At 42.1% G+C, this 14,146-nt stretch overlaps 1 protein-coding gene across 1 annotated transcript in view; it reads right to left on the reverse strand.

Moving 5' to 3' along the window:
- Positions 1-530: 530 nt before the first annotated feature.
- VANGL2 (VANGL planar cell polarity protein 2) overlaps positions 531-14,146 on the reverse strand; it is a 48,739-nt gene continuing 35,123 nt past the window's right edge. Inside the window, exons 4-9 of the mRNA XM_075193089.1 lie at positions 13,877-13,997; positions 10,679-11,283; positions 9,085-9,221; positions 6,172-6,307; positions 4,807-5,038; positions 531-2,371 (exon numbers count right to left, since the gene is read on the reverse strand). Coding sequence (XP_075049190.1) covers positions 2,111-2,371; positions 4,807-5,038; positions 6,172-6,307; positions 9,085-9,221; positions 10,679-11,283; positions 13,877-13,997 — 1,492 coding nt within the window. The 3' untranslated portion in view covers positions 531-2,110. The remainder of the gene's footprint in view (positions 2,372-4,806; positions 5,039-6,171; positions 6,308-9,084; positions 9,222-10,678; positions 11,284-13,876; positions 13,998-14,146) is intronic.

The following is a 14,146-nucleotide window of genomic DNA, read 5'->3' on the forward strand; positions in this document are numbered from 1 at the left end:
AGCTGTATTTCAACCATAAGGCAGCACAAACAAGAGTTGTAAGAATTTGCAAAGTTTATTAACTGGGTGAAATGAATTTATAAAAAAAAAAAAAAAAAAAAAGCGCTCTATTAAAACCAGAATATTTTTGAATAATCTTCTACTACTTTCCCATGATGCAGTAGTTCACAAAGTGGATTTAAACTTGCCTTTCACATGAATATGCAAACAATGCTCTCGAACTGGAAAACATGGTGTGTTATGTAATCTTGTTGTTTACACTAGTATGAACAGCAAATTGTGGTCACCTCTATAAATCACACAGGAAAATTATATATTAAATTTATGTTATGAGAACGCAAAGGATATCCCTTTTAAACACAGAAGTAACGGTGATTATTAGCTTTAAATACAAGGTGGAGAGTATAGAACTTTCCCTTACATTCATAGGTCATCTGTACAACCCGCCGAATCTATCCAGCTTCATCCACCATCCTTGCCCCGTTACCAACCTCCCAGCCAATAATTAACTCATTTGCCAAGCCAACAACTAAGGTAGTGTAAATCAACTTTAATTTTTTTTTCTTTAAGTCCTTCAGTAGTGGGAGGCTAGAAATGTCAAAGTCTTTTTTTATTTATTTTTTTTATACTAAAAGTGAAAAGTCACAAAGACCGGGGAAGGGGGAACGAAAATATTTTAAAAAAAAAAAAAAAAAAAAAAAAGTTAAAAATGTTTTTTTTGTGTCCCGTAAAAACCTCACCCTCCCCCCGCGGCATCTCTTCTCGTAGATAAATAGCCCAAGAGAGAAAACATGAGTCGAAACCCATCGGTTAAAAAAAAAAAAAAAAAAGGTGTGCGCGCTATTGAAGATCCAAAACAATCCAAAAAAAACAAAACAAAACTGGGTAACCTTGTTATTTTTATATCGCACGCTCCTCATCTAACGTAAGGTAGTAAAAAATAGAACAACTCCACACCTAAAATCATTATGTCAACATAAACTGGCCAGCCAAACGGTGGGTCGGTAGACTGTAAACGAGATGACGTGATCGGTAGTGCACTTTTTGCGGTGATTACGGGTTAATCCAGAAAGACATTATTGGAATGTAACAGTCTTCTTTCCTGATTGGCACCACCGGAAAAAGAAAAACGGGTGCATAAAACTAAAATCATATTTAAAAAAAAAAAAAAATATATAAAATATGTTGGATAATTTGAGGACGTATTTTACAGGTGAATTTAGACCCTAAACCACAGTGGAAACGTTTCTGCAATAAAAAACAAAGTCGATATCCTGCCTAGGGATGATACGGGAGTACATTTAGGGATTTGACGTTAACATTTTGTACAAATTAGGAAATATATTTGGAAAAAAAATTAGGACAGCGCCACAGTTTAGCGATTCCTCAGCAGAACTGTCTGGACATACAAAACCATTGACGTCTAACAAAGGAACCTCGCCTACCCCCAAGCCCGCATAGACAGGTTCGGAGGTGGCCGAGGAAGTTCAGAACATTATCTGGAAAAAGCCACATAGTTTAGTGTTTGAGTAGCTCCTGAAACAAACGGTTGCATGTTCTTCACGATTATAGGTGGACCTTGGAGGGACAGCACCAGGAAATTGAGGGTAGAAATAAAATAAAAAAAAGCATCAACCGATAGCCCTTAAATTTTGGCACCAAACATTTTGTATCCATTTATGGACTTGGCTGGCGACAATGGTTCGAATGAGGTCCTGAAGCACTCAAAAGCCTATTGCGTGCCCCATGTTTGAAGCCTCGTCGGATGCGAACAGTAGTGGATCTCAATTATTGCCGAGATGGTGGGAGGAACCAAAAGAGGAGATATCCGAGCACCCTGGTAGTTGGAAGAATTGGGGTCTGGTTCCCTTTGGAAAATGGAAGTAATAATAGGATTCCACTTGGGTCCAAAATAGTTTATGAATGACGAATAACATGGGTGAAGGAAATAGTAGTTCTGGTTTGGTGTACACCCAGGAAGGCATGTTGAGGTTTTCGTAAAAAGTCAGTAGAGACCGTAGAAAGCCGAGGAGGAAAGATGGACATACGTACAAAAGTTATGTACAACTTTCCCACTTATCCCTTCCACCCGTAACGAGGGTCCGAGGTTTTAAACTGAGGTCTCCGACTGAAGCCTCATTACAAATTTATGCGATTTGGGGTCCACAAATTCCTCCGATAGCTTAAAGAAGGGGATCTTTTTGGTGCTGACCACCAAGCTGAAATCTTGACGCTTTAGGACGAACACCACTCCGTCTTTTAAGCCGTTGGTTACGGGTTCCTCACTGACCAATGTCCACTGTTTAGCTAGCCAACGGTCTTTGTGATACTGTATGGTTGGCCCCGGGCCCAAGTACCGTTCCAGAAAAGCCTGTAGGAAGACGAGAGAAAATAATATAATCAGAGCTCATTTTTTTCAATTCTACTAACAAAAGATATTAAAAAAACAATAATAAAACAGTTTTTAATTGGTCATCTGAGGAAAGCTAAAGCGGAAGACAATTACAGGACAACTAGCGTTCTCCGTCCATGACCCAACCCAAAGTTACGGAACGGCTACAAACCCCACGGCAACAAGCGGCAAAACAGCTAGGGCGCCAGACCATCAACGCCTTTCGTCATGTGATCAGTTTGTCTTGTGGTTCCTTTCATGTTCCCACCGGAGACTATTTGTACAGCAGACATACTTGGGCTCTCTACCCCTATTTTGTGCTTTAAATGTGCTCACAGCCAAGTATATAGTGCTATTGCATGTAGGGCGTAAACCTTAACGACACTTTTGTAAGACACTCAGGTGCTACCGTACAGGCGGTGTATTGGTGCCAGGGGTCAAAGGTTTTGGGTTATTTCAGGCTCATAACATTAATTACTTCCATGGCTGGCTACACTGAATGCCTCTCTCGTTTCTAAAGTCCACAGTATTTTATCCATGTAGTAAATTTATAGTGTAGGTGCCACAAATATAAATTAATCCCGGAAAAAGGAAAATCGAATAACTCGCTACACCAGTGGTTCCCAAACGGTGTGCCGTGGCTCCCTGGGGTGCCGCGGTGAGCTCACCGGGGGGCCACGGCCAGGGCCGTTTGTAAGTAAGGCAGGGGACTTTTTGGCAAATATTTCTAGTTAGGGATGCCTTGAAAAAATGATGGAGACCCTAAGGGTGCCTCGAACTGAGAAAGTTTGGGATGCACTGCGCTACACCATACTGGCAAAGCATGCTGGGAGTTTCACAATACCGATAGAGCCGCAGGTTAGCCAGGCTTACCCTACTGTCATCCTGACATGGAACAGTGGACCACACGGGTGACATAAGATGACACGTCCCCTCCCCCCACTCCGCAAGAGCTGTGTGAAGAGAGGAGGGGGGGGTCCTTAGAAGTGAGAAACAGTCACTCTTACAGGCGTGTAGTCTCTTCCTGCCAACGCTTAACTCTGCCACCACAAGTTTAACCCCTGTACAACTGTTTCTTTGGTCACAACGAAAATTCATTTTTATGTATTATTTCAATAAAAGACATATCGCTACACAATTTTACAACATAAATAAGGTTTGCAAAACCTTTTTTCCTAGATCGTGTTTTGTTGCAAGGTTCTTAATCTAGAGAGTGACAATGTTAAACGTACCTGTGCAGACAGAACTATAAACTCTCTAACATTCGACTGTACAACCTCCAATTCAGTTTAGTTTTAACATGCAAACTTTTTTTTACCCACAAAACACATAGGTATACAAATAGGACATAATAAAGCCAATCAATTTACTAGCAAATGGTGACATCAGTGGAGTAGGTTTCTGGCCTCAGTATAACTTCAGTTAGGGCAAATTCCTGAAACTTTATTATGCTACAAAGCAACTTTCATTTTACTTTCAAGAGCCAAAGCTGCGATTCGGAGGGACTTCGGTTGATCTGAACGGTAGGCCTCCTGTGACTCGTCTGCGATGGTGGAACTACAAGTCCAAGCAATCGAGCAACTAGAGAGCCTACAGGTTAGCCTGAGCGAAGGACGGTAACCCCCCCCCCCCCTCCACCCCCAATCTGTTTACAGTGGAAAGAATAACACAGTAATGGCGATTTCGCAATAACCCGTCTGCTGAAACACAAGCTCGGTGTTTACGATCTCCAGAACGGCCATTTAAAAAGGTCTCTGAGCTTTTCACACTCTTTCATTAAAGGCTTTAGGGTGTGATCGGCACATCTGCTCTGCCTACGACAAAAGACTTTCGCAGAGAGCCCACAATTAAATATAGATGAAAGGCGTGAATATTTCATGACATGTGAGCACACGGTACAGTAAAGTCTCCGTGTGCGAAACCATAGCCCCCGTGTTGTTATCCTGAGGGAGGAATTTCTTGGCTGTACGCTCGCTCCTCTACGCATACCAGTGAACAGTAGGTGGCGTGGTATCCCAAACAACAAAAATAATTCTATATATATATCAGATTACAAGTGGAAAATCTACTACAAAACCAGGACGGGGGTGTAAAGCGCAGTTTAGCAAGTTGTCCGACATGAGCTTAACGCCTCTGTGGGAAATATTTCACAGGTCACATCAGGAATAAATACTGCATTATACAGTGATGCTAGTGCCAAGCAACAATGGGAAATACATTTTAAATGGCAACAGCGACACGGACGCTAGTCAATGGACCACAAGCCAATGAAAGAGAAAGAGATAAATATTTAATTACTAAAAAGCCGAAATTCTTTTATTCGGAAGATTACTCCTACCACTAGGGGGCAAGGGCAGGATTTCAACGCCCACACGATAGAGGTTACGGTGGACGATAGAGAAGATGCAACTGACCTTTGGTGTCATGTCGTGAGTGATGCAAAACTCCAGGTGTTGGAGGATACTCTCCATCGTGTGGTAAGGCTGCTGTTTGGTCGTGCGGAGGTACTTCTGCATGGCTCTAGCCATGGAAGCGAAGATGGCCTGAGCCGCCTCTCGAGGGTCCATGATCTCACGCAGGTTCTTCTGGTCGTCTTCTTGTAGCCTCTTTATGTGAGTGAACGCCTCTTCCACCGCCACCACCAACCTAGAATGAGACCACCAGAAACGTTACAGAACCCAACGGAAGAACGGAAATTCAATACATTTGGGAAATATAAACCAGTAGAATTAAACATATGGCATGACCGGTAGACTATACGGATATGAAAATTTGGTGACTAGTTCTAGAACGTATTCTGGAAAACGAGCATCTCCTGAACTTTGTTGAAACCCTACGATCGTGTCCCCAATTTACTCTCTCTCTCTCCTACAAGCCGTGTTGTAACCAATTCCCCAATCTCGGGCGGATATTCCAAAGTTATTGCACACATTAATGCAGAGGTACAATGACTTCCAATTAAAGGCTAGTTTCTAAAAAAACGTCTCTCGTGCCCCCTTGTCTACTCACACGCCTGATTTATGTATAGGAAGCGAGGTGGGAAATAAAAACTTCAAATGGAAATTAGATTTAGAAGACACGGTTTCTTTTTGTTGGCGTCCATTATTATTGTAAGGGAGAGTGACATTTATGTACGCCAGGATTATCGCTAACAGTCCAATGATGACAGCCAGCCCTGCAGGCCAGAACAGGCTCTGGAATCAGCGCCAATCCCGTGCTCGAGCTGCAGACTGCTCACACTTCTGAGGAGAGATTGGAGCCCTGGGTACGTGTGGAGGGGGGCGGTCCAAAGAGGTTTTATCAGATCAACCCATGGAATTATTAATATTTAAATGAACTCCCTTCCCTCCTATAATTTTAGATAGTGCTTGGCTGCTCTCCAACTCTTCCTATCCCCATAATATACATGGGCAATGCTGCGTGCACTACTGTTAGGTGCACTCAGCTCTCCCTTTTCAAGCAGAGCCATGTGAAGCAGGGGCAGGGTCCAGCCACCTCAATTATACAGTGCCCCAGGCTTGGAGGGGGGTTTCCAGGCACTAGGAAACCCAACTCGGTTTGCCTATGCACTTGGTCTCAACGACAAATCAAAGTCAATTGGGTATGGCAACTAAAAAGAGATTGACATATCACAAGTTTAGAGTTATAATAGACAATGCCTAAGCGAACTGCTCTCTCCGGAAGTACCTTCAACAGGTCAGGTTATAGTGATCATTGCTGACCCAATTCATTTACTAATTCGGGTTCTAGAACGCTCTAGATCAGCACTGTCATGGTACCTCGCCTTCCGCTTCCGGACTCTCCGCTCATGCTCCGCCTCTTCGTAATAATACTCATTGTGGCTGTTGTCTCTCCTCCTGGCGGCCGCCGCGATCACGGCGCGGGACTGCCCCGTTGAGTTGTTAGTAGTGTTTTCTAAACAAATAAAAAATAAAACCACAAACAAAATATTCCCGTTAACGAACAACTTGTATCCATAAAATCACGTAGGTTATAAAAGTTTATTCATTTTTTTAAAAAAAAAACAGGGGTAAGAGACAGAGGGAGACTGATATAGAAAGTGGGTAGACCATCATTTCAAATTTATGAAGTGTGATTAAGAGCATAGATTATAATATAGAAAATACCACCATGGAGGGGTAAGTCACCATTGACCATGTTTCTTTTTACCCCGGCTAATTACTTGACCAGCATTATCCAGGCTATAAAGAGGACCGCCCCAAAAAAATGAATTCACAAAGGCGGCAGCATTTCAGAAACTCCATCACCTCAAACCAGACCTTGATCATCTCGGACAACCCCCTTTAAAGTAGGCATGTCACCTCCGCATAACAAAAGGGAGCCATTTTCCAGGCAGCCCATTGATTCCGGAAGAACCAATAGCGCCACGGACACCTCAATAACTAGTCCCTAGCGAATTGAAACGGTGGAGCGTTGGTTCGGTTTGCAAAATGGCTGCCTCCGTTGTGGTGAAAAGTCCGCCTTAAACGTTGGGAACTGCCCAAGAACACATTGAGAGGGCAAGTGATCTAGACTAGCAAAGTGTTTCCTTTTAATAAGGTTTTAAAAAAAAAAAAAAACACCTCACAAATCTGTATAGTAACATTTTTAAAGGGGAAATAGCTCTACTAGTTGGTGAACGTTGGCAGAGCACTTGTGCACGGCTTACGTCTGTGTCCATATGTACTCAAGAAACAGGCCCAACACACTTGCATGATATTATTCCTATGGAAAATGATCACCTTATAATATATCTGCCATGTTTAATATATATATATAATTTTTTTCATTTAACAAATCCAAAGTTTAAAACAAAATAAGTCAAAAAATATTTTTTACAAATAATGTACCGTAAAGATTACCCGAGTTAACCAGTGTAAACAGACTGAACTAGGAACAGGGTGAAGTGGGGACTACACTGAATCCCTGACAAGGGTTAACATTGCTGCATTTACAAAGGCAGCCTGGAGCTCAGAGGTAGCTTTCATGTCAGCAGAGCAGGAGCAGCCTAATGAGGCCTCCGTACATGTGACAGGCATCGCTTTGAAGTTTCAGAGACCCACGGTTTAATATTCAGTTCTCTGTGGCCTAGAGGGGCAGAGATTTCAGAAGGTGGCGCTCAACAGCTTCCATAACAACGTGAATCCCCCCCCACCCCAAATGCTTTGCTGTCCAGTACAAGGCCATCTATAAGACGAAGAGATTTAGTCTCAAGTCTACATCTAGGAGGTCAAGGTACAGGTGGGTGGGAACAGCCAACTATGGCAATATATTATGTGTGTGTGTGTGTGTGTGTGTGTGTGTGTGTGTGTGTGTGTGTGTGTGTGTGTGTGTGTGTGTGTGTGTGTGTGTGTGTGTGTGTGTGTGTGTGTGTGTGTGTGTGTGTGTGTGTATATATATATATATATATATATATATATATATATATATATATATATATATATATATATATATATATATATTTTTATTAATTTTTATTTTTTTTAAACACATACATATACACAGACTGACAGTGAAGTCGATAGGTAGGCAAGTGGTTTGTCTATTGTGGTCCTTGGTGTCTCATCCCACCGCAAACTGCCATTATTTGCCAAGGGTGCAGTTCCTTTTATGTCCACTGACGGCACTGTTGCCGTTTGCAAAAGGCTGTGTCTTTACGATCGCTGTTACAGAAGGTACGTGCTTTGCATACCGTTTGCTTTTTTTTTTTTTGAGAAATTAAGTAATGAAAAACTAACATTGGCTTAAAACAAAAAGAAAACAAAAATGGGGCAGCTGAGCTTTTTATCTACTGAAAATTGCTCATTTGGAGTTCACACACTTCACCTGTAGAGGGTGCTGTCTTATGAACACAGTACAGAATCTGTGGTTTTTCCCCAGGTTACCTCTATGGAGTTCCCCTTACACCGACTCTCTACAAGAGTCCTGTACAGCAGCCTGGTCCCATTTGATGGCATCTCTTCCTCCATTCCCTCCAGTGGTCTCCACAGACCCTCGGAGCTTCAAATCGCTTAATAATTCAGCGGCTTATTGTTTGCAGCACGGACAATGCTCAAGGGTTCAGAATCTGCACTAAACTCAGAGCAACCAATCAGCGGTTAGCTTTTATCTGTCCTCTGCCGGTTAGACGATGAAAGCAAATGTCTCATTGGTTGCAACGGTATTGATGCAGATTCACAGCTTTAAGCAACGATCGCAATAACCCTCCGAGTTTAGGAAAGAAAAGCTGCATTGTTCTTTATACAATTAACCATATATACGTATATACATGTGTGTACAAGAATCCTGGTCAAATTGAATTTGGACTATTCAACCTCTGAATTCAGCTAAACCAAAATAAGGCAACTGACGCTCCTAAAATAGAAACCATCATACCACACGTATGTTCTAAACTTGATTACTATATGCAAACTGCATCTATATGTGACCTGGTTAGGCAGTAAACCATAATTAAAATGTGAGCTCTTTGGGCAAGTGGACACAAGGCTTGTTTCTTGAGTACAGACGGACAAGTCATACACAAAAGTCTTTGATTATAAAAAACACCCAAGTCTGGTTTTAGGTTTAGTTCATCTTCAATTAACACGGATTGCAAAAGACAAAAGCCATGGGGAGACAGATTGTATAACACAGGGTTTCGGAGGACAACAGGTGAAGACGATAAGGAGAAGACTAGGGAGCAGCAATCTCACCCTCTCCGAGAGAGTAGACCTTGAAGCCAGACATTTTCTTAGACAGGATGGATTTTGGCAGGTTCAGGAGAGCAGGGTTGTAGACCGGAAAATCATAATAATAGTTTTCCAAGATCCATACGGCAACTCGTTGGATACTGCGAGAGGAAAACAGACAGAGGGTAGGGATGTGCGTGTAGCAACAAAAATTATAACTAGTAGACTAGGTGTGCGATAACAGAAGGAGACACAAGGATAATACAGTAGGGACACGGGAACAAAGGCTAAAAACCAAGTAGACCGAGGACCTTACACAAACCAGTCATTGACAATGATGGATGCTACAGAAGGAATGCACCTCACGAAGACAATTCATGGAGAGTTCATAGGGCTAATGTACTCTCCAGGCCAGTTAATGAATAGCTTCTGTCCATTAGATTAATGCAAGTAAACCCTCCCAACGTGGCCGAAGAAGACAACCTGATCCAGATCGCTCTGTAGCCATCACCGTTTTGGAGACCTAACCCCAGAAACTTCAAACAAGATGTGAAGCTGTGGAAGGGACCCTAAATCCAATTACAATGTCCTCATTCCTTACAAAGGCAATTGAAAGACCAATAATCTAGATAAATAATTTATTGTTCATTTTCTAAAAACGGCATTTGGTGAAAAAGGGTCTGGTTAAGACTTATTCCATTCATATGGGAACAGATTTTAGTCCCTGGAAAATCAAATAAAATTTTGGTTCTGTAATAAGATATCTTCACTGCTAGACTATACAAGACGGTCTCCAATGTGCACACAATGATATATAACAATGAATAAGAACTCCCAGAATCCTTTGCCAGCCATTGGCCATTAGCCAACAATGTCCTACTAGAATATAAAGTGTATATAGTCTGGATTTATTTAAACTTCCAACCACACAAGGACTCGTAAATGTCGTAGGACAGTACTAGGTTAATTATGTCGTACCTGTCTTTCGTTTTAAATTCACTACTTATGCTCCAAAAATCTTGGTTGAAGTTATTATAGTTTGAACACCACAAATTATATATACAAAACTGAATTTATCCTGTCTGGGACTTAAACTAACAAACAATCCATTCCATCTATCATCTTATGAGAATACAAATAAATATTGTTTTTCAGACACCATATCGCAGTTTACTCAGCTATAACCTTATTTGAAATTACAGGGCAAGTCATTTTTCATTTCTACGGTTCATCAACTACCCATAAAACACCGGGGTGAACCGGCATTCATTGTTTTCGGCAGAGCTGTCAAGCACGGCTGATCATCTTAATCTACGAGGCACAATGCAAATCTCATTTACGTTTCAGCATTCAATGCAAACAATTTGTCACGGGGCATAGAAAAGAAAGAATTGTATTTACAGAATTTAATACATGTGCAGTAAATTAAACCAAACTTGGCTCTTAATTAACAACTCCTTTTAAATTACCTTCCCAGCCAAGCTGGAAGGTGGTAACGTATTCTTTTCGAAAGACTTCTTTCTTGTTGCCAATGTTTGTTTTGAGGTTGATAGTCTTGCACGACCTACATGGTTACTAAACGTCTATCCCACCCATTATGAGAAGGACACCGTCTTACCTTAAGTGGCCAACATTGTAGTGCCTGCTTGCTCCATCGGTCGACCTCACTACTTTGATGGTAAACTGAGGCTGGAGTTGCCTTAGCTCCAGTAGAACCACTGCCAAGTAGTGTACGAAGAGTAGAGCATCCACCAGTGACACGGCATACTGTACTATTCCCTGGTAGTTCCTCTCCGCCGTTGTCAGGATACGGACGGCGTAAAAAAGCCAGTAGGACACCACCAACAGGAATATGAGCACCATAATCAGAGCTCGGAAAACAAACACTCGGGGGAAGAAAGCTTTGGGGCGACGGAAGAAGAGCGCCCAGCTACCCACAAGGAGGATGAGGAGTTTGAAGGCCACGGAGATAAAGAGACCCTCGCAAGGCGTGCCGCAGGTTTCCAGGTCCCACGGTAAAATTTTAGGCAACAGCATAAAGGCGATAGGGGTCAGGAAAGAGATAAGAGCTAAGGCCCCACCGATAATGACCCCAAAGTGCCGAGAGCAGTCCAGGTTGGCACTGTCCTCCATGTCCTTAGTGATGCGTGTGATGTCATCGTGGGATATGCTGTGTTCGGAGGTCCCTGTAACCACTGTGGTGGTTTCACCCCAATTGTCATCCTGTAAATCGGACAGAAAAAAAAAAGTAGATTAGGACGGTAAACTCAAAAAGTTGGGCGTTCATATACGAAGTATAGCTTTAAAGAGCAAAGCAACATCTCATAAGGCAATGAGCTGCTGATGTGGGTCCAACAACTCAACTATCAAGAGACTGCATTGTCCTTCGAGCGTACATTGGCCTCGCTGGTTGGGTCAACAGGTTGGACACCACCAAGGAGCCCTTGGTATAGATTACGACAGACAACCATGTATTATGCCATATTTCTCTACATCCCATTGACCTTCCAATCTTTAAGCTGAAGACCTTTACCTAGGCATCTCTCAATATAGGATCAGTCCGGTTTAAGAGGCTACAAACATACAGCAAAGCTTTGGTCTACAGCGCAACACATTTCTTCTGCCCCATTCCGCAGCAATGTGTAAACTACCGTTTAGTAGGAGTCTGCTGACAGCAAAGGAATGGGACAGACCATGCATATCAAGTATGCTATACGCTTTGATATATATACTGAAAGAATATTTCACTTTGAATACAATATACTAGTGCAACATGTAACATTCACAAATCTACATATCAAGGTAGCATGAACTTAAAATTTTTTGAGAGAAGGCAAGGCCAACGTTTGCCTTAGCAATCACACATCATAAACCATGTTGACACTCGTCTGAACATAACACAGGGCTACACATCACAGGTACAAGTTATCCTACCCATAAGTAGGTATCCTTAAACATTCTTGGTTGGATTCGCAAGTTTCCCATACCAACCCTGAAAATCTGAACCTTGTATTTAAATAATTAGCAAAAAAATAATGAATTGGGTGTGTATTAGTTTTTTTTTTTTTTGGTGTAGATATCTCATTACATTGCAATTTTTATTTTATCTTTTGTGATTGTTTAAGAGTATAATTTCCCACACAATTGTGGTTCTCCAAAACATGTCACATCTTGACACCTTGAAACATAACCAGTTACACAACAGTGAGGGCATTGTGGAAGGAGCCTGAACGACGACGGGGAATCCGCTTCTCACCTTCTCTGGCGCTCTTATTAACACCTTGACGTGACGTTACCTCACAGATGTCAAACACGGGACGATTATACATTAAAGAGGAGACTCGTCTAAAGAATCGGAGGACATTTTTGTAACAAGCGAGTACCCATTTAGGCAAACAAACCAGTTAAACTCATCTGTCATTTATATCGCCATGTGAAAAGAGGGGGAAAATTAAGGTTACGTCACTACCATAACGCACTGTCATTTTTAAAAGAGGGAAGATTAAATAAAATGTTGCATAATGTCTTTTGCCAGGCTAAGTGTCATTAAACTGCAACATATTTAAATATTACATTAGGAAAACAATAATGGATGCCTTTCTAAGTAAACCAGCCTCCTAAACACAGTATAGGCAGCCATTTTGTCGGCTGAACCAATTCTCCTCGAGCATAACGCCTCATGAACAATACATAGTTTCGATTTGTGTGGAGAAAAACGTGTTTCATTAAGTCCTTACTAGCGAAAAGTCTGTATATACGAATGATTTAAAAACAGGCCTGCCCAACCTGTGGCTGAAACTACAAATCCCAGCATGCCCTACCAGCTGTCGGCTGGCTTTCTACTGGCAAAGCATGCTGGGGCTTGTAGTTTCACAACACCTGGAGAGCCACAGGTTGGCCAGGCCTTAGGTTTGGTAAAGTCAAGAGACTAGTCAACCGTTTCGCCACCAGGGGCACTGTCCTATAACAGTGCATGGTTGACATCTGAATTTACCTCCGCTAAGCAGACCTCAACGGCCGCTCAAAAACAAATACAGCTTTAGCTACAGCTAAATATATATCAATATTTCTTTGAACATTTAGGGATAAGTTTAGTAGACTATTACACAGGGTATTTCTCTTCCCTATAAAATGGAGTTTTAATGCAGTGCATTGAGGTAAATTTGCACAGTGGGGCTGGTTAATGTAGTTTCCGCAGTAAGAGCTCCGGCACTTCCCAGCTTCCTGCTCTCGGCATGGCCTGGAAACAATGACATCACCGGCAGCCAATCACAACATACTGGACTATTAACCTGTGTGCTCCCGACTTGGAAGCAGCTCGTCTATTCTCCCTGGCAACAGTCCAAAGGAGCGAGGGTCTCATTCACACCCCCGGCTGCTTGTTAATGGTGCGTCCCTGGCAGTGACAGCTCTTAGTCTGGAGACAGGAAGCGGATAAGTGGTGCAGGAATCAATAAGCTCTCCTGGTAATTACCTCAGACACCCATGGGAAAATAATCAACCGAAAGGACCGGCTGACGTCAGGAGAGCGAGCACATCCTGGATAGGCGGTTTCCGCCACGCCGCAGAGCAATATGCGCTCAGCGAGGAAAATTATGCACCTTTCCGACAATGTTCCGCAAGGCAGCAAACCGTTTGTGTGAAATATCCCTTCATTTCAAGTCAGTTTTTTTTTTTTACCCACAGTTCAATAAAAAACAAGTCAAAAGGAGAGCAAATAAATCAGGATAAGTATAATATACTATAATACATTAAAAAGAAAAAAAAAAAAAGAAAAGAGACGGAGACCACACAACATCACGCCAAGGACGCTTACCCTCTCTTCCCCTCTCGTGGACTCATTGTCTAACAAGGGTTCCCCGGGAGCTTGAATAGTGACCGATTTGTCACCCCTACTGCCATCCCGACTTTTAGACCGATGTCTTTCCCTTCGCTCTCTGCAAAACGACAAAAAAAAAAAAAATAGGCCTAAATTCATTTGGAAAGAAACAATTACGAGGTAACCCTATCAAATGATCAGTGTTAAGAGGGATTACTTAATTTCACTTTTTTTATTTTACGTTAAATCAAATTATTATGGGATTGT

This window comes from Mixophyes fleayi, chromosome 12, assembly GCF_038048845.1.
Source record: "Mixophyes fleayi isolate aMixFle1 chromosome 12, aMixFle1.hap1, whole genome shotgun sequence".
Taxonomy (NCBI): domain Eukaryota; kingdom Metazoa; phylum Chordata; class Amphibia; order Anura; family Limnodynastidae; genus Mixophyes; species Mixophyes fleayi.